General features: G+C 38.9%; 1 protein-coding gene across 2 annotated transcripts in view; it reads right to left on the bottom strand.

Moving 5' to 3' along the window:
* GUCY1B1 (guanylate cyclase 1 soluble subunit beta 1) overlaps positions 1-21,776 on the bottom strand; it is a 42,367-nt gene extending 20,591 nt beyond the window's left edge. The window contains exons 1-5 of one of the 2 annotated variants that reach the window (XM_042049602.1): positions 21,675-21,776; positions 21,352-21,425; positions 5,839-5,939; positions 4,703-4,821; positions 57-254 (exon numbers count right to left, since the gene is read on the bottom strand). In XM_042049602.1, the coding sequence (XP_041905536.1) occupies positions 57-254; positions 4,703-4,821; positions 5,839-5,939; positions 21,352-21,425; positions 21,675-21,677 (495 nt within the window). In that variant the 5' untranslated portion in view covers positions 21,678-21,776. Of the gene's footprint in view, positions 1-56; positions 255-4,702; positions 4,822-5,838; positions 5,940-18,606; positions 18,681-21,351; positions 21,432-21,674 lie in introns of those variants that run through there. The other variant, XM_042049603.1, reaches the window with a different exon arrangement.

The following is a 21,776-nucleotide window of genomic DNA, read 5'->3' as shown; positions in this document are numbered from 1 at the left end:
CTTGATTTTTTCCTACTGACATAATTTTTCAATGTGTGTATCACTTCAGACATTACCTTCATATCTATTTCTGTACCGTGGATCTGTTGAGCTACTGTTTTGATGATTCCAATGACAATATCCTGAAGACCTTCTCTTTCTGAGTAGTAATGCAGAATGAGTCCCTTTCCCTTCTCCGCGTCGGTGCATCTGAAGGAAGGCGCTCGCATACCCGGGTAAATAGTAGCGAGGTGGTCATGCAAAGCATCCAGGTTCTGGAAGAAGATTTTAAAAACATGATTATAAGGCATTCACTTATTATTTCTGAAGAAACTAAGTACATATTTTGTCTAATCTGAACAGTCCCTTTCTCCTACTGCTCATACTTCCACGCTTTTGCCTTTTCCTCTGTAGAACTGTCATCACAGCAGGCTTTTCAGGTAGCCTGAAATGTTCTTTCTATCTACCATGGTAATTTCTGAACAATGAATGGCATAAAAATTAGGACCATTATAAATTACTCCAGATAGTAAGAAGTCATGCTTGTTTATGCTATATTTTGAAACATTCAGATGATTAAAGACCTTCTGTGTGTTTCTCAGTCTGCTACCTCATCCAGTTTCATTCCTTCCAATTCTAGTCTCTGTATCTCCTCTTCAAATATTAATTCAGGAGTCAAATACAAATAAGCATGTCTGAATAAACATAAATCTTTCTCCTTATTATCAGTGAAAAAGCCTAGTTCTGACACCATAATAACGAAGTTTACAGGGCCTGACAAAGTTTCAAATTCTAAAGTTAAGTTTTAAATGCTTGAAAGACCAACCTCAAACACATATTTTCTTTGACAATAATTGAAAAACTCCACAGAATAAACAGAAATATTACAGCTGCTGTAATAATGTATCAGAAAAAGTTGTTCAGGAAAGGGAAGAGATTTTTTTTTCCCCTGCCACTGTCCTGGACATCTCAGGTATTTAACTTTAAATCTTAACCAGACAAACTGTGATCTGGAAAGCTGAATTATAGACTAATAGGCATACCTAATAAGGACATTAAAGAGAAGAGTGAGATCAAAATCACACTTAAAACACAACACTAGATTCAACTTTGATCACGAAGCAATCATCAAGGCTCCAAGTTGCTATTTACTGTACATTTAACATAGAGCAACCTAGTTTGCAGGATAGTGTTGCAACCCACAATTTTTTATTTATGTTGTAAAATTCATACAACTCCTTCACATCTTAACTCCAGAACATTACTGCATATTTAAAATGCTTTTCTCTCACTGCCCTGCAAATAACTGCTACCACAAGGCTTTGCATATTGTTTGTTTTCTGCCAACATCGGAAGTGAGGTGAAAATATTTTCAGTGTGCTGTCTGGGAAATTCTCCACCTTTCATGAGCATCTGTCGATCACCAAATTTGTGGAAGCATACTGAACTTGATTTCATGTGAGCTGCGAAGTGCTTGAACAGCTGCCTCTTCTCCTGGAGACCTCCAGAGAAAATGACACTCTTAGCAATGAATTCCGTGGGATGTACTTAGCCTGGAATTTCCTCCTTCAGTTTTTTAGCTTGTTTCAAATTCATGTTTTTGTTGCTATATCAACATCTCCAAATTAGAACTTGAAGAGGCAACAATCTGGGAGTCAATTCATTCCAGCTGCTAGTGGGCATTGACAGGAAAACATAATGTTTGAAGGCAAATTCTGTAAGAACCTTGCAGGGTTCAACCCAGTGAAATTGGAAGAGACTGCTTTGAAAAAGAGTGTGGATGAGAACAGAGCAAGAGAGATGACTGGCTCTGAAAGACTGAGCTGCCATCTCCTTAACTGGATGCAGGACTGCAGTTTCAGTACATATGCCTCAGAAACAGCCGGGATACATTGACCTTTTAGAAAAAAACTCTTAGGGAGATACATGGGAACAGATGATAATCTTCCAGTTACACAGTCACCAGCTGAAGAATTTCGAATGGGGAATGGCCAATGTCAAGGACAGAATTTTTGTAAGATGGTTGTCTAAGTATTAACATTTAAGTCTGGCACAAGTGTGACTAACAACTGGCAGTAGCCCCATTCTGCAAAACCCCTTTGCCACCCTTCTCTACTGCTGACTTTGTCAGAGCAATGTCACAGGTGAAGTCCATGGGATATGTCCTTCAGTTTTTACTCTCTAATCTTCCAGAGTGGGGGACTTACAGCTCACTGTGTTCAAAACCTCACTCCAACACATAGTCAAGGAGTAGACATGTTTTTCCAGATCAAGGAGCTGAAATCACTCCCAGATCTAGACACTGTCATTGTTACTCCTACTCCTAATTTTTTGCTGGTTTTGATCCATTCTAAATTGATATTGCAGCTTCTGAAAGAACAAATTTCTTTTTTATAGTATGTTCACCTGCTGTGAGGCAGAGGTGCACTCAGGTGCAGATTATAATAGGCTAAGGTTGCCCTAATAATAAGCCATGAATTCTTGGCTCCAAGACTGCTCAGATGTATGCCAGAGCTTGTGCTGGAAACAAAGAACAAATTCTAGAGCTTTGAGGAACAGGGATCAGCTCCATGGTGAAACACAAGGGAATCTCCAGGCAAGAACAAGCAGTCATACTAAACGAGGCTGACCTGGTCTGTCTAAAAGTGACAGTTGTGGCTGGCACCTGAAATACAAAGACACGCTGTTCAGTGCTGTGTGGTACACAGCACGTGGAAACTTATCTAAAAGAGGAGTTCATCCCCTGAATTTTATTACACTGTAATCATGAAAACCTGAACAGTCATGTAAATAATTCCTTAAATGAGAGAACTAACCACTACTCCAGTCTTTGATTTTCATTCAGTAAAAAGCTACTGAACTGAACCTAAAAGCATGCTTTGGGTTTCCTAGGAAGTCCTCTTTTCACACTGCTTCTCTTTGGCACAGTGTCTTTCAACATGACTTGCAAATCTTCCATGCTTGTGTTTTTCACAGAAAGTATAAATATTTGATTTAGTTGCCCTTTTTATTTTCCACTGTCATGAAGCTTGAAGTACCTGTGTTTCAACTATGAATAAACTAAATTTTCTTGAGATGTCAAATGGAACAGAACATAAATGAGATTTATTTTCACATATTTTAAAAAGCTGCAGTTCTCAATTATTTTGTATAGATCCTGGACTCAGTATACATTTCAAGAAGCACCTTTTGGAACTCTATTATGTATTCTAAGAATCTGAGAAAAGTTTGGGACATTAAATGCAATCTGCACCTATTTTTTAACAGGTATATAAAGTAGTTTCCTGACCTAACATTTGTTGGAAGATGCAAAAGTAATAAATCACAGCTAATGTTAATTTTCCATTGTAATAAAAAGCTAAAAAGTACACTTCTGGCACAGCTACTAATACATTAGCCCTGTTAACATTTAGAGAAGCATATAATATCCAATGTAATCTGTTAACACTGAAATTCAAACAAAGCTTAAAATGCTGTCATTAGAAGAATATAAATGTAAGCTGTTTCCACTTTTATAGATGTTTGGTGTGCATAACAAACGTGTCCAGTCCTTTCACCAGCACATGTGGTAAGAAATTACAAGAGAAGTGTATTATATGGAAAAGGGCATGAGGGAAAGGAAATAGTATCTGTATTTCTGGCCCATATATGAGTAACCAAAGTGATGATACAATGGGCCAGCTACATCTTTTTTTTCCTCCTCTCCTGTTCTTGCTCAACGTTAACCACAACTTCAGTACATGAGTTATCTTCAGAAATTACTTTTATCTGAAGGCTTGCTTTGAGAGCAGCCTGTGAATGAAGCTATAAAATACAAAGGATGTCACATCCCATAGACAGACTGTGGTTTGCTGATCACTCAGATATGCACACGTTGGAACATCCACATACCCTGTCTGCCCAGCAACTACAGTCCACGGGATTTGTACAAGAAGTCTGGGTTGACTGCATCTAGGATGCTCAGGAATGATGCAGGTTTTGGGGCAGTGAGACACACAAGCAAATATTCAAGTAATCCAGCAAACTATGATTCTTTTTCCCTTAATGCTGGAGAGATTATAAGGGCACAGATGACAAGAGGCTGCTATATTTTCAGAGAAAATCAATAGTTTTGACAGTCAGCTTTTGGGCAATCTCCAGTTCAACACTTTTAACCTCATTACAGTACAGAGTCTCTCCAAGAGTGATATAGATCACAAACCTTAAATACAAAGTGCTTACTGCAGTAAACAATCTTCAGGTGACAAAAAAGGGAAGGCCATTTTTCTACACTTAGAAATAACACTTTAGCAAAGGCCCTACATTTCTTCCATGCTATTATAAAATAATTTTCATTTTGTTTTCATGATGTTCTGCAGTTAGGAAAGCACATGAATTGACTTAAAAACTGCTTCTTTATCCCACCCTCAGTACATGGATGAAGGATAACATCTTAAGAGATAAGCTGTTATGAGCCCTAGCTCTGTACGTAACATACTATTAGAAATATCCAGTGTCTATAATTGTCAGAAATAACAGAATAAATACCCTAAAAATCTGAAGATCACATTTTCTGTTACTATAAACAAGGTAAGTCTTTTAACTTAACACACACCACCCCCCCCAATTTGTTGCATATGAATACTCTTGCTCAAAAATTCTCTTTGGAACTTCAAATTAAATTTCTGTTGACTGGGCCATGATTCTGTCTGGTATCTGAAACAATTGGGCACAAAATTCTTACCTGCAAAAACTCTCTGACATTTGAGCCCAAGACACGTAGAATTGTATCATAACCAGATTCTTGACAAAACACAAAAAACATCTTCCCAAACATTTGAAGAATTTCCCCAGCATTTAGATCTAGTTAAAACAGGAAAATATGATTCAGTCCCAACACTGTATTTCATGCACTTGCTTATTTCATTACTCTTATATTCACAAACAAGACAGTATCTAAACACTACCCAGATCCAGTAGGTCAAGAACAAAGTAAGATTCAGGATTCATATGGCAAATACTGAGTTATCCAATACAGGAATTTCACTAGGATTTACCAATTACCATTATTACTTCACCACATTGTACATTTCACACACATATAGCATTTAGATTCTGATACAGAAAAATGAATCACTTCTTGAAAATAAAGAAACTTGGTTGTTAGTAGTGCTTGCCTCAGCAGAGTTAATTCTAATTTACAATAGCATGAAACCACATCAGCTGCTCCAATTCAACATTACTACAGTCATCAGTCTTATAGATTCTTGGCTAATTACTGATGCAGAACAATTTCATAACGCACTTGGGTCTGCAGATAAAATAATGCTGATGGGCATATTTCTACCTTTTAAATTCCAGACCAGAGCTTCAATGATTGAAAATGAATGCAACCCAAATCAATGGCTGATATGCAATTAAATGAAATGTGTCCATGCCACATACATTTCTGTAACTCAGCATTGTTCTTTAGAGATCAAGGATTCATTCATTCATTAATTCATTCACTGCTCTTGCAGCAGTGGTTGAAACTTGGGTGTATTGGAAGGCAGCTGCAGTAGGATTTTACTTCAGGACTGCTTTGTAACACTGCCCATGCTCTGTGGATGAGGAATATTTCTGCAGTTTAAGATGGAATACTTTAGAAGTAATAGAAATAATTTCAAGGAATAAAAGGAATAAAATTTTCTTAAGAGAAATAAAAGAAATACAATTCTTTATTCTAAGATTTAAAAAAAAAAAATCCTCTCTTTGACCAATACTCCATTTTCACTTCCTCTGTGCTAAATCCTGTTCTTCTCTGCTACACAGATTTGGGGGGCAGGAGGGGTATTACCTTTTTTGTGATGAATGGGCAAAGAAGATATCTGTACTACTTACTAAGGACCTTGCTTGCAGCTGCAACAAGGTCATAGGTTTTGGAATCATCGTAGATTATTCTGACCAGAAACTGTCCCTCTTCATCCAGCTGTGCCTCCTTCCTAAAAAGAAAACAGAATAAAATCTTTTTGCTTGAGGGAAAAGCACCATATGGATAAAAGTCTTTTAAATAAAATAAGTTTGTAGAGTTATTTAAGACAAAAAATTAGAAATAAATTTGTTCCATACCTCAGTCATTAGTGTACAATGCAAATATTTCAGACCATGAGTGTTCTATAAATAATAATTAGATATAAGAAAATAAACATGATTTTTCAGTATAGAGCCTCAAAAAGAAGTTGCTGTACTAATAAAGACACAATCTGCATTTTAAAATAACAGAATATCCAATACTACAGCCCATGATGGGCTCTTTAAACACTTTTTAAGCTTTTTCATTCCATCACATTTCAATTACACTTTATTTACAAAAGGCGTGGGATGTTTCTAACAACCATTTGCACATATGTCCAAAGCGGAATTTAAAATACAGATGCAGGTACCAAATCAAGTATCTTTTTTCAGAATTCTGCACATGCCCAGCAGATAGGAAGAAAAAGGATGCTGGGATATTGCAAGGCCTTGTTCTCACATCGCACATCAATTCTCATGTGTAAAGTGTCACTACTTAGCTAAAGCACAATAAAAATACACATTTCTTCACTAAAGAAAACAACTCTCAGCCCCGGGTTTAAGACAAGACTCATACATAAGTCCTGTCCACATTTACTACTGCTACTAAGTAAAAAACCAAAACAAAATAACTACTTTGTTTTTCAGCGTCACCTAGTATTCTCTAGATCATGAACATCAGGTCAGCAGCTTGTCCAAAAGGCAGCACAACTCTGTAGGCTATATTTTTTTACTGAGGAAAAGAAGATGATCCCCCAGACAATGAATGAACTGTTGTGCCTTCCAAACTTTGCATTTGGCACAAGTGAGTTACTAGGGAGGGCCCACAAGTGCCTTCCTCCCTATTTCACCCCATCTGCATGGCACAGGAGCCAGGCCACTCGTGCTGCAGGAGTGGCCAAGTCCCAGCTCTAGGGAAAAGGACAGGGAGCACCCTCATGGGCAGGCAGACCCCAGGACACTGAAGAGCCAGCTGCCCACGTGGTTGGTCCTGCTGTGCACAGAGCATGCCAATGGCCATGGCCCTGTCTCTGCCCAGCTTCAAATAAAGTAATATTCTGTATTTGTTCTTATTTCCCTTGCAAATTTTCCTTCAACAGAAGAGGAGATGTGCAGAGAGGCCTGATGTGTTCTCTGATGAAGTCGTGCCCTGTTTGTTGAAGTCCCCATGTGAAAATGAGCACAGCCTCCTTTCTCAGTATGTTTTTTAAAATAGGTGGTCACCTCCTGTGGTGCCACCTACAATGACTCTCTATAGACACAGCATACTTCACAGAAATAGTGACAGAAGAGGAGACATTTGTAAGTACTCATGCTCTAATTGATGTACGTAGAATATATTTTGGCTCAGCAAAACTCATATGATCATGGCATCATTAGTATATTTGCAGGTGGAGGGTCATAGCTACCTCATTAAAAAGAAATTATATCCTTTCATCTAAATGTATCTCTGTCCTGCAGTTCATTTCAGGAAGTCAAGAGAAAGGCAAAGAGACAGGAAAGCCTTGAAGTAAATTACCGAATCACGTCACACCAAAAAAAAAAAAAAAAAAAAACAAACAGTACACAATGTTGCTCTACAGAAAAAAAACCCTTAGAATTAGAAAAACTATAAAAAAGGCAGATTATGAGGTAGGTTTGAAAAAAAATCTAAGCACAAGGGATGCAAATCAAGACATTCATCAACTTGGTAGTATAATTATTTTTCTAATGTACAAATGAAAGAAGAGAATGAGTAATTAGTTATTTACTAGTACCATGGTAATGAGGAGCTTTTACCAGAGTTTGACAGAAGTGCTCTTTGAGATAAGGCTCAAGCCTACAGAGCCAATATTTCTAACTTCTGAATTTCCCTTGGTCACCAGAGGAATAACAAAAACCTACAAAAAGTAAAATTCTAAATCTACTATGTAAAATCCTGCAGTCCCTTTTACATCAAATTCTTTCTCTCCATTATCATAACATAATCAACCATAAATTAAAACCAAATTCTTTGACTGTAACTCAGGTTTTGATTTTCTAAAGCGGTGTCATTTATTTAAAAAATTAATTAATACAAAATAATAATGTCTGCAGAACAATTCAAGCATTTACAGATATAGTGGAATTATCCATCCATAGAAACAGAAATATTTCCTCCGGTACTCAAAGGGGAGAGGTCTGAGAATTAAGTACTCTTGTTGATCTTAAAACTGCTAGATGGCAAATGGTACTGCTGAGAAGGACTGATTCCAATCTCATATGGCAGTATTCTACTGACCTAAGTGAAAAGACTCATCATTTAACCCTCCAGTTTGTAATCACCGGTCTTTGATAACCTGTTCACTTAATGGATATCTGGAAGCCATTATTTTCTTTTTACTCTTCATCTTCCTTTAATCTTGCTCCTCACATTCTTCCCACTGTCCAAAAATTACACAACATTGTTTCTATATTTCAAAAATATATTATTTATTAATAACTGAAGTAACTGTTACTTGAAATAACCATTTTTATACTCATTCTAAGAACAATGAACTGAAAACAAGCTAAGCAATTTTCCTACAGGAATATGACAAGGCTATAGGGGACATGAGACTAAATATCCCTCATAATTCTACATAAAAGGAACATCGTTCTCTAGCCAATGACCTAAAAAATATTGTAATAACCTTAATTAAGCAGGGTCTTAAGCAGGAGGAGAGCTGGAGTTGCCAGTGGGAAATGATGTCTTGAAACATAAGACATCAGTCAGGGACAAGAAGGTAAAGTTTACATTTCCTAAGAACAGAATTGAAATGAATATGAGAAAAGAAAACCATCTTGATTCTTTGATTCTCATAACATGGTATGAAACTACAAGTCAGCTACAGTTTGGAGGGATGTTTGCAAAGGGTGAACAAACTTTCCCACATCTCGGATACATGCTGTGCTTTCTTTTAGTCTCTCTGATCTGAGCCAAACCACAAAGGATAGCACACACATCTGGAAAACCAATGAACATCCTCAAAAATACTGCATACTTGCACAGTCCAGTAGACACAGTTTTTCTGTGTGAGAATTTTCTCTATGAAAAATTGTCCCAGTTTGATGATGTTGGTATCTCTTTCAAAACTTCTTACATTTCTTTCTAACTACATTGACTGGAACTTTTCCTGTTTACTTCTCTGTGCCAAGCCATGATTCTTCTTTCCAATTTTATTTGTCTTTAGTTTATTTTGTCAAAGATTTTCTTCAGTATCTGTAATTTCTCTGAGCCACCACCTTTTAAAATCACCACTGGTTAGTTCAGTGCCTATTCCATTCAATTATTTTAACTATTTATTTTCGAGTTTACTCTAGATCCTTTGGATCACTCAGAAGCCATCTGAGCAGCACTACTCATGTACTTCCCATTAAAAAATAATTTTAAGGTAAGCAAAATTTTCTAGAAAACTTGTCAAAGTAAATAGTTACTCCTGCAGGGGAGTAAATATACTCCTCAGTCAAAATCATGCAGGCAAAAACTTATTTGCTTATTCTACAAATATGGCAAATACTATCACAATGTCTAATCCAAGCCTGTGTGAAAATATAAACTGCTTTTTTAAGATCCATGCTTGAAAATTATTAAATTTCAGAACATTCTTCTTCCTTTCCAAGTCAATTCCTTCTCCATACCTCCAAGATCTGTTGTGCTGGTACATCCTAGCAATTTAGATAGGTGCTGAGCTGAAATAAAATTCAGTTAGGTATCTGTTTTTCTGTATTATTTTTCTGCTAGATGAATTTCCCTGTCTGCTCCATCACCTGTTCACAGAAGCTGGTGTGCATACAGACAACACACAGCCAGAGTGATTGTGGACAGGCTTCTGAAGCCCTTCTGCCTCCCTCAGTAGTCTGACAGCAGTGAGAGCTTCCAAATGCTTTCTCTCTGAAGTACTAGTCTTAAGACTACATGCGACAGGAAAATGCTGCAGTGAGTTCATCCAAGATGGCCAATGCAAAGGGAAAGCACTCCTATTTTTACAGAGTCACTGGTCCTTTATCAAGTCTACAGAACAGCAGGTCCTCTAATCAATGTGTCTGAGACAGCATCACAGCTGTCAGCACCAAAGAGGCCGACCATGGCTGACCAGAGGCTGCTGACCCCAGCAGCCCAGGAAATGGAGCAGTGTCATTCAGGTGAATGGGCAATACCTAAAATTTCCTCATGGCTGCAGTCTTCCCTCCTAATTAAGTGACCCTACCTGATTTCTCAAAGCTGCCTGCACTAAGGAAATGGTTCTACAACAAGGCTCATATGAAGAAATATATGATAGTGTTGTGAAAACTGTTATAATACTAAGAGTGAGGCTGCTTTGTCAGCTCTGCAGAGCTGCTGTGGTTGGCTGTCCATCATGAGCAATTCCCTTACATTTGTATTTGGCTGACCACATTTCAGAGAAAACTTCATAATCCATAGCTTTACAAAAAACTGTGGCATTTCCCTTGAAATGTTTTGCTGCAATCTTTAGTTACAGTTTTTTACCAGATAAAATTATGGGAGGAAATTAGCATAGTTCTAATGTTTTCTGCAGACTGTGGTGTTTGATCACAAAGACATTAACAGCAATAACATATTGGTGGCTTTCTTAAGAACTTGAGTGGAAATGAGCCAAAAGCAACAAGCTCTGGCAAATTCCCAAGCCCTGCTTAATTCTTTAATGAAACAACAGTATTACAGTAGCAAACTTTTAACTTTTATATGCCTGTTCTTTCAAAATAACTTCCAAGTCAAATAGAACAGAATTCACAATTAATGCCTCATTTACATTCATAGAGACAAAATAAGTGTGGGTTTTGCTCCCCTGTAAATTTATGTTCAAAATGTTAACACACCCTGGGATTTTAATGCTCTTGCCCAAACCAACTCCTGTCACCTGAGATGTGATATTTCATGGTTCAAAACTTACATCCTATGACATGCCTGTCCTAACTCCTACAGTCTGGCAGCCCTTTTTATTTACTCTAGACTAATTTTGAATGACTACACAGAGCTATTTCAATTGTGGGAAACAAAGATTCCAGCCCAGACTTTTCTAAAATGCTTTTGTTTTCCTCCAGAATGTTTCTATTATCCAGGTTAATGTGAGGCAGTTTACTTGGGCAAGAGAAGAACCTTAGCCATTGCACCATGGAAAATAACAGCTATACAGAGGATATTTTTCACATACAGATTTGGCCTTGAAATCAGTGGAAAAATTCCTATTGAATAGATCAAAGCAGGATCAAGTCCTAAAACAGCCTTTCCTCCATCAGTCTGCTAACACCCCCCAAACTGCTGTTGACTCAGGAGCACAGAACAGCATTACAGGTGATAGTGTACAATGGTCCCTTTGAAAATCTTCTCCATTGTGCAACTAGTTCAGTATTTGTAAACACAGTACTAATGTTCAAAGGTAATGTTAATAATTCACAGAAATGGCTGAAATGCTATGTGTGGACAAACATTCTGAGAAAAAACTGTTCTTAAAATCAGAACAGATCCTGCACTTCAGATTTTTAACCCAAAGATTGCACACATTTTTGTTTCTCATAGAGGTTTGAGGTAGTAAAGATTTCTTTTGCCATCTTTGGAGATTTTACAGCAACACAGCTGGACAAGATGTCACATCAGGCTGCTGTTACTTATATAGCCCATTCTGCACAAAGTGAGTTTCAATGTAGTTTTGCAATCAGATTGTCGTATTTAAAGTGAATTTGCATAAATCATAATCAAGAAGATTGCTGCTGACAAAACCTTCTTATTCCTGTGAAGTATCACTTGCTATTCTGCCTCTGTCAGTCAAAAAGCTGAAATCTTAAAAAATTCTTACAGAAAAAGAACCCTCCCCATTTGCATGCAGCAAATATTGAGAAAAAATGTGGTAGAAGACCCCATGGAACAATTACTTTGCATCCTGAAGATGCACAGGCTTCTCTGTGATACATTATTACTTAGAAGCTGTTAGTATCACTTTAAGAGATCATCCAGTGTCCCAAATGCACACCTGGATCTCTTCCTATCAAAACTCAGTCCGAAGTGTGCACACTGGGTGTGTCACCTCAAACACACCAAAACAGTCACTAGTTCCAAACCCACCTCCAGGACTTCTTCCATGATACGTATTGTTTCTGTTGGGACTTTTGCCACCATTGTGCTTCAGTTCTCTTGGTGTAACAAGGATGGAAAAAGTGCTTGTTAAATTGAAGAGATCGGTCAAAACAATCTTAATGACAAAATAACACTACTGCACTTAGAAACACAGCATGGTTCTGATCTCACTGATAGGAGCAAGTCAAGTTTAATTCCGTTCCAAGAGTAGCACTCTTAAACAGGATTACACGGGTCAGAACTAGAGATGGTATCTGTGAAACCAGAATCGTTGTCTTTGTACCTCATTTAAATTAAAATAGCAAACTCACTGCTCATTATATTACTTCACAGAGAGTTGGTCTTTTCAAAATGCTTCTCATCGTTTTTTCATGTACTTCACAAAGATGCTTTACTAAAAATTATTACAAATATTGTGCCAGTCTTCTGAAAAGGAAAAAAAACAAAATAGACTTGTGCATGTTGTGGATGGTCCAAAGATATTTTAAAACACCCAGCTGGGAAGAACATAAATTATATTAAGTTACAAGATTAAATAAAAACGGGAATCTGTCCAGGAAAATTATGTTCTGGGTAAAGTAAATAGGTGTATTTATAGACTTCACAGTTCTGAGCTATTTCCCAGTTTTACAGGCTGGATATGGGAGTGTTTAATGTAGGTTTTCAAAACAAGATAATACTAGAAGATACAGTTAACAAAAGTACAAGTTCCTCTCTGCTACTACAAATACTAAAAATATTATTAAAAATATAAAGCCAGTATTATTTTGCTTCCTTTTACGTAAGTGGTCTAAAATGAATGGTATTTACAAAATACTCTTTCATGCATTTCATTTATAAGAGTGAATGATGTGTTTATAGCACCTGTTATCCTGGCACGTCCAAAAGCACTTAATTCTAGGAAAACTGCAAAGTACCTGAGAGATACTGCAAGAACACTCACACAAAGTTTCATAACATGGCACTATTTCCTTTTAGCCAACTAATTCCCAGAGGAATTAAAGAATTTGGCATCCACTCAGTTTAACTCCTAACCTTCAAGCAGGTCCCTCCGCTGTGAGGAACTGAAAGAGCAGGCAGTATAGTGTCCTGACCCTAGGAAGTTTGTAAATATTAACCTCCATACCCATGAAGAATCATCTATTCAGCATCACTTAAAAAAAAATTATAATGATATAATTATACTGATTAGAATTTTGGGATAGTATGAAATAAGGACTTAAAAACAAACTACAAAAAATGTTACTTCTGGGTAAAAACTCACTAATGTTAAAACGTATTTGGATTAAAAAGAAATAATCTATTGTCATTTCACCACTAATGTCTTTCCAAAGTGTCTTTCTCACATCTACTTACAGGCAATCTGTATTTTTTTCAAAATTGTTATGAGACTGGTTGAACGGAACACTGCCTTCAGCACTGGGTAAACCCACAAGGTGCTAAAAGAGGCGGCAAAACCTCCATTTTCTTGCTTTTTCCCAGATCACTGCAATTATTTACAACTGAGAACTACATGATCCAAAATAAGAACGGATTCACAATCTAAACTCTAGTGAATAGTCTATTTTTTTCACCAGTGTTCATTGTGACAAGACAGTTAAAATAATTAACAAAGTCTGCAACACTTTTAAGCATGAAAGAATCAGTAAATTCAGGTAAACTGTCAAGCAAGCATTCCTTACAGTAACTAGTTGTGGGCTGGGAAAGGGAAATACCAAGCAAGCTCCCAGCAGTTCAACAAAGAAGGAAAGAAGAGTCACAGGGGACTGACAGCCACCACTACAGCATACAGGTATATGTGTCTATGTGGCAAACTCCAAAACCCACTTGTTCACCACTCAGACTTCTACAGTTCCTGGGAGGAGAAGTACAGAAGAAAGGAAGAGGAAAGCCAGAATTCTGATGGGAGAAATCCCAAAGGCATTAATAGGATGAAACAAAATTGAAGTCCAAGACACATCCAAACCTACACTTTGAAATTTACAAGGAGGTTGGCACCAGGGTTCCCCTGCAAATCAGCCCCCTTGACAAGAAATACCAAAGATAACTGGAAGTCTCTTCACTTGCTTCCACTACAGATGACTACTAACAGAAGTGCCACACGTCACATTTTGTACAGATATTTGATTCTTATTTCCTGTTTAGTTTGCATTTTTATTGCCCAGTTATCACTGGGCTGCTGTTATCACTGCAGACAGATTGTTACAGACTATTGTACTGTTTTACATGCTTTTTAAAGGGCTGCCCTATTCATAGAAACTACAGTCAGCTGAAAACTTGAAAAGCACTTTCCAGAACAGTTACAAAGAAATAAAACATGTCTCATAAAGAGCCATAAGCGTCTGGCAAACTTTTTTTTTGTAGTTTAGTGAAAGCAGGAAAGATGAACTCAGGTCCACTCACAGCAACATTAGAGCAGTTTGCCCCAAGCAACATTTCCCTCTCTGTTCCCGAGCCTGTATGACACAACATACCAGCCACACCCATGAGCCCACAGAACCTGTTCCTTTTCCTCCAGGCTTCCAGTTCTTTCAGTACTGAGGCTAGGTCCTACTCCACTAATGTGCAACTATTTCATATTTTATTTTATCCCATTCCTCAATATATAGCAGTTTGCAAATCCAGTTCTGAAGAGAGAATTATTCCTTTCTAATAAGTCTTCCTGTGGAATTGATCTCTACACTAATTGCATGCAGAAGCATTAATTAGCTCTCCAACAATCTCATGAGGCCAATTAGACCATTTCCATTTAAAATAGGCAGGAACACCACAGATCAAAAAGGTTTCATTCATTTAGGGTGCCCAGTATGCAACAGGTGGTTCTGGTTTTTTAGGGTACTCAGCACTTCTTACGCTCAAAACACAATTTTCATGGACTTTACAGACTACCAGCATCAGACCTACAAGTTATCTAAATTCCCACACATCTTAAGAATTTGCTACTGCAACTTAAAACAATGTTTCACTAGAACTTTTGTACATATTTTCCTAGGTTTCTGCAAAGGCAAACTACACTGTAGTATGAGCTATTACTACATCTAAACATTGTGCTAAACAGTAGGCCAAAATCTTGATTCTCACAGAATCTGTAAACAAATGTAAGTTGTGTTTTGATACACTAATAAAAAGAAAAAAACACCTCTGACAAAGTGACATTCTGAACTCAGCATACAGACACAGTCAGCCAAGCTAGAGCCTTCATTCTCTGCAGCTAACAAAGCTTTTTATTATTTGCTTTGTTTAAGTAGCATAAAAATAGACAACTTTTGCTATGTGAGAAATTCCCAGGAAACAGTGCAATCCAAGTTCATCTCCTGTAAAAAATTATAAAACATATTCTGAAAGGCATTTCATATTTATTTTATATTATTTACTATTATAGAATATCACTACAAATATAATTAATCAGAATAGCACATCCTGTCAATGAGTTCCTAATTATCTAAATGCTAGTGAAAGTCAGTGGAATACAATTTTTAAATACATAAATGAATAAAAGCATCTACCTTTCCTGACTTAAGTGGACAACCTACAATACTACTAATAAACCTAACTGCTAGGAATGCCTTTGAAAATTTACCCAAAAACATGTATTCTTAAACCACCTACATTTCACTGCAAAAGCTACACCGTCACTAAAGTCTGACCTATGTTAACCTTCACCAACAGGATGCAGAAGTTTCTGTCTGTTTAATTTTCTACAGGCAAATGATAGTTCTGCAGTTTATTTCACTCCTCCAAATGGTACAGTCTTCTACAACTTCAGCTGAACCCAGTTTGAAACTGAGCAGAGAAACTTTCCACTTCCCTTTTCCACACTGCACCAGGATAACTTCTCAATCCTCAGTGTTTCACCATTTTAACCATAACAGGAGACTTACAGAAAAAAAAAACTTTTAAGAGCCTTTAGCCTTGGTAGGTGATAATCTGTGAAGCTTGGGGAACAAAAGTTTCCTTCCTCCTAGGACAAGCTATCGACTTTTGCTCTTCCTTTGTGTGCACTTCCAGATCACTGAGTCCATGTAAAGTTTGTGCCACCCAGAAGGCTCCCCAGACCTGGAGTCTTGGCATTTAAGAGTGTGAACAGCACATGCCATCCTAACCCTCCAAAGAAGGACAAAACAGGGCACATGCAGGAAGCTGCCTTAATTCTATATTAAGCATGGAGGACCAGGGATATAAGGCTATCACTTGATTTAGATGCGCCACACTGAGGTACAGACAGCAAACGATACATGGCTGTTGGGGAAAAAACACGTTTTTCTACTATGCAAGTTTGAACACTTCTCTAGAATCAAGTAAAAAGTGTTTTCACCTCAGGGTAGTTACTTTTAGCAAACACTGAGTTTCAACTTCCATCCTAGTTTTTCCAGGCTACATGTTTTTGTGGGGACTTCTACCATAAAAACAGAAGGAAGATGAAGACTGCAGCTGATTGGTTGGGCCATTTCATTTCCCAAATCCACATATTTTTGTGGGATACCTGTTTGGGAAAAATACTAATTTACTCTACAGGCTTGAGATGAAGCATTTTAATGCATTTCTTAATTAGATATTTGACTTCTCATTCATTTTCTTGGCAGTATGTTTGAAAGTGTCACAGTTTGAGCATCTAACCTGGCCTCAATTCAGATTTAGAAGCCCGTGGGAAAATCCTGTATTCATTTAATCAAACACAGAGGAATAGTGTTGGGAAACACAGGAAAAAAGACTCTGTACATATTCCCTGCTGACATTGCTCTAGCTCCCACATATTGACCTGGAACTGTTTCAAGAAGACATCCCTGTCAATGCTTGTTACACAATTAAACCCTTAGAGCTGCTGAATGGAGTGATCAGAATTTCACATATATTTATTGGCTGTTCAGCTCAGCCATATGTGATACCTGTTGCAGAAGAGCTCATATTTTATCATGTTAGAGGCCTCTTTTAAAAAGGTACTATCATACACCATAAAAATATGCCCACTATAGAAACATACTAGGGAAGACAGTTTCTTAAGCCGTGGAAGTTTTCATTTTGACAATATGAGTAATCTCTGTATTGTTTTGGACAGGTACATGGACAGTAATTCCAGGTGCACTAATGATCGTGTTCACACGCTACCATACCACCCAGAAGTACAAATTTGACCTTAAACAGACATGAGCACAGAACTGCATGTATGTGGGAATAACCAGGCCTGACAATTTTCAGTTTATGTTGGCTGCAGAGGACTTGAAGATATCTAATGCCAAAGGAATCTCGAGAACCACCCTTGAGAACCAGCCATTGCAATTGTGGCCACACAATCTAAACCAGCCCTCTGGATGTAACAAGTGAAAAATAAAGGATTCAGAAGAGGTTCTCTTTCAGGTATGGAAGGAACAAATGAAAAGTGTTTTCTCAGCAAAACTGTGCTTCACAGCTCTACATCAACTGTTTATTGACTAGTAACTCTTTGCAGAGCTAGTGAAGTACTGATCACAGCAGCCTGTCTCCATTGCACTGCAGGTCTTAAGTCTCCCCTTCCAAGGACTGAAATAGTGAACGACAACGAGCAGTGTATGTGCAGCTTACAACGGCCAGTAAGCAAAAGAAATGACTACGCTGAATCATCTTAATTTCCACCAAGAAAAATCTGCTACTGCGGAATTCAGCAACTACAGAAGGACTTTCCTCTCACTCCCTCTTGTTCATCCAGCTTTGCTAAATCCCTCTAATGATTCTAGGGCTTCATCATGAAAACCCTGTTCATTAGTTCAAATTCTCAGTTCTGCGAGTGGCAGTCAGAGAAAAACCAAGAAGCAAATTTTTGAGACTTTGCTGTTGAGAAAATGAGCAAAGGCTCTATAAATCAAGATAAACTTTCACCACTTACATGCCTTTTGAATTCAACCTATTTGGGATCCAGAATGCTGGTTCAGAAATAGGAGGCTGTGAACCATTTTGTCAAGCATTTTAATTCTAGCTCTTTAGGAAAGCCAAGCCCTGAATCAAAGGATATACTGTAATTTTTCCATGAACTCAGTGCCTCATTATATGATGTGTAAAAGAAGTCTGGTGTTTAGTTATGCTTTCTTTTTAAAGTGGATGAAAATAACATGGAGTCTAATCTTCCCAAGAATTCCACTCTGGGCCAATAAAACACTGTATCTATTTCTGATAGATCATGGTTTCACAAGAATGCTGAAAAATGAACAAAATAGCAGACACAGAGAGTTGAAATTATCATTCTGACTCAGTTAACGGTAAGTGATGGCAATGAAAACACCACTCTCATAAGAGCATCTAATTCAACTATTTGGGTACCCAAATTCTCTATGTAAGAACTTCATTCAACATCACTTTTGACTGCACAAGCTACAGATGAGTTTCCATGTTTCAGATGGAGAACACCCTCTAAATTCAGTATTTACCATTTTTAAATGCACTTTTTTTGACAAATGACCTGATTTCATTATTTCAACTTATTTGGTTCTATGTTTTCTTTTCCCTTCTATCAATATTAAGTACAAATTCACCTGCTGGCATTTGAGAATCACTCAGCAATCACAACCCACCACTCTGCAGTGCAGATTCACATCTTCTGCGGTGCCTTCAGAGAGAACAAAATAGCAGTATGTGATCAGCTCAACATTAAAAAACACCAAAACCAAAAAAGTTTAGATAAGAAATTTTGTAGTGAACTACCCAGAAGCCTCTCTACTTCACAAAAAAGTCATGTTTCATTGCAAATTCAACCTCACTAACAGTGCAAAGTTCCTCCTGGTTTTTTGAAACAGCCAAAGACTGTTGACTTCAGTAATTACTTCTCCAGTCATCAGTGATTCAGCCGATTCAACTCAGCACGCCACAACACTGGTTTGTACTTTCCTGCTGTTTCCTAAATGCATAACAATTCTAACAAAACCTTTGCAAGAAGTTTGTATTTGCTTATAAAAGATAAAACATCCAACCTCTTCCCCAACATCACTTGGCTACCAGTTGACACTACCATTCCCTCAGTCAGCACCACTATAATCTGTTCCAGTGAGGGTTGATTTACTGGTTTCTAAACTCTAGGATACACTGCTGAGAAATCCTGCTGAGTAAATACCCCATTGCGTACACTTTTCACATAAGGAGCTACGGCAGCTGCTGCATACACGCTGGCTCCTTCTTGGAGATCACATCCCAATCCTCTGCTGGGTAGTGTCATGCCAATTTCCTTCCAGAGAGCCATCTTCTTGTGAGCTAATAGCAGAGCCTACCTGCTGGGCTGCTACAAGACAGAAATGTTTCTCATCTGAAAAGCAGAAACAGGATGTACCAGCTTCCTGAATTTTCACTGCTGAAAAGCACTTAGAAAAGTATTTCATATATTTCTATCCAATTTCTCCAAAACTTTATATGAGTAATATTCCTCACAGGCTTTAGTTATCTTCAGTATTCTATTCAGTGTTTGTAAAATCTAAAGAGATGGGATGCCTCAGGAATTATGGCTGGTCAGGCACTAGAAGATGAAACTGTATCTTCTCTGATGGATTGATCTTAAACACAAATACATATTCAGTGGGTAATTTGGACAAAAGGCCATGACACTCAACAGCATCTTGATAAGGGATGCCATGCCAAGAAAGAATGAACATCATCTTTTATACAAATTTTTATTTATTTATTTTAATTTTCACGGAAAACGATGCACGTGTCACTATTTTATTGCCTTTTAATTTACATATGTCATTAAAATAAATCAAACCATAGGAATTCAAAATAGACCACTGTGTTTAGAAATATTCAGTATGTAAGTAAAATAAATGCCTCACTTATAGCACAAAACTTTGTGGCATACACTGAAGGTTCATCTATGTTATGCAAAGAATGGGATTTGCCAACAGTAATTTACAGAGTACCAGTCAGGGATCAATGGAACAAAGAATGCCTGCTGAATCACAGCTGTGGACTCACCTTTGGTGATTTTAAAGACTCAGCTAGACTAGCTCAGCCCTGATCTAGTGCCAGTAACAATCCAGGCTGGAACAGAAACTGGACTAGATGACCTCCAGAGACCCCTTCCAGAGGATATTTCTATGATTCTCTGATTTCATGGTACTGTGCAAGGTTACCAGATTCTCAACGAATGATTTTATGAAAAAAATGTGTCATGGTAACAAAAATCTCATAGTCAAAACTGTCCTTTAACTCCAAAAATTGTATAATGACAACAGCAATATATTATAAAATCAACATTAACACTGACATATTAAAATTGGCACAAAATAAATGCAACAGGAGATATAGAAGGCATCCAGTTGAAAGAGGATCACTTCCCCCAAGTTGGATAATCGACTTCTGCCTTATCAAGAAATCATATTAAACCCCTTCTTCTGACAACATGTTGCCTAAAGCCTGATGAAGCAAGTCTACAACTCTGTAAGCTTTTACGTCCTTTTAAAAATTTTCGTTGTAGTTTTGCCCAGCTATTAATACTACTATTTTTAAGGCAAATAGAATTTTGTTTGCACGCTCATTTCAAACTTTTAGTGCAATCTCACAACTGATCAAAGGTTTAAAGTGAAGGCAGTCAGCTCGTTAGAAAAATGCTATACTGCCAGAAGAGCAAGGGTTGGGCACAAGAAATCAGATTCAAGAAATGAAGCCAAAAACCATTCTTTTACTTACATTCTTGTACATATTTCTCTGTGACGTTTTTGATTTCAAGCTGAGGACATTACCAAAATCTGACAGTAGTTTTAGACAGTGTTTATTAAATAAACACTGTCTCTCAATTCCTTCAGGGATGCAAAGGGATGCAACTGTTGCACGGTTCACCTGGTGGCTCGATGCAACGATGGGCATCCGTGTTTTCGGGGCGTTTTGCCTGCACATTATTCCGGCCACATACCCTGTATAACCGAGGGACCGCGGGGATCCATGCCATCCCCGCTGCGGCTCCTGGACACCGGGAAAGATGGAACAAGGCGGGTCTTGGAGGCGTTAAGGGAGGCCGCGAGCGGGACGAGGCGCGGCAGGAGGCGCGCTGTTCTTGTCACGGCTGGGAGCCGCGTCCTGCGTGCCTCTGCCGGCCCGCAGACCTGCGGGTACCGCTGCCGGTGCCGCCGCCAGCCACTGCGGGCCCGCAGACCCGCCCGGCACCCGGCGGGCGGCAAACGGGGCGCCGCTACCCGCCCGGCCCCGCGCGGCCCCGCGGACACGCGCGCCCACAGACACACAGACACGCACAGACACACGGACGGACGCACACAAACACACACACAGACACTTACTTGATGTCCTCCCAGACGGCGGGGCCGTAGTTGCGGATGACGAGCAGCTCCAGGGCGTGATTGACGAAGCCGTACTGCGGGGCAGAGCGAGGCGACGGCACGGTCAGGCAGCGGGGCGGCAGGGAGCCCCTTCCCCCCGGCCGCAGCATCGCACCCCACCCTTCCCATCACCCCGGCGGGAAGCGACCCCACCGAAACATCACCCCATCTCCCCCCGAAACGCAGGGCTGGGGCCCGGCTTCCCGCTTCCCAAGTGGATTCAGCCTCCTCCGTCCCACCACGGGCCCGGTGCCGGGCACGGCGGGCGCCCCGGCGGAGCTCACCATGGTGCCGCCGCCGCCGCCACCGCCGCCGCCGCCGCCAGCAGAGGATGGGCCCAGCCGCCTCACCACCTCCCCCGGCCGCCGCCGCCCCGAGTGGCACCC

The sequence above is a fragment of the Corvus kubaryi genome, unplaced genomic scaffold (genome assembly GCF_017639235.1).
Source record: "Corvus kubaryi isolate FWS band 111438036 unplaced genomic scaffold, C.kubaryi_AGA036_p1.0 71, whole genome shotgun sequence".
Taxonomy (NCBI): domain Eukaryota; kingdom Metazoa; phylum Chordata; class Aves; order Passeriformes; family Corvidae; genus Corvus; species Corvus kubaryi.
The sequence above is the reverse complement of the archived record's forward strand: the minus strand, read 5'-3'. Positions and strand labels throughout refer to the sequence as shown.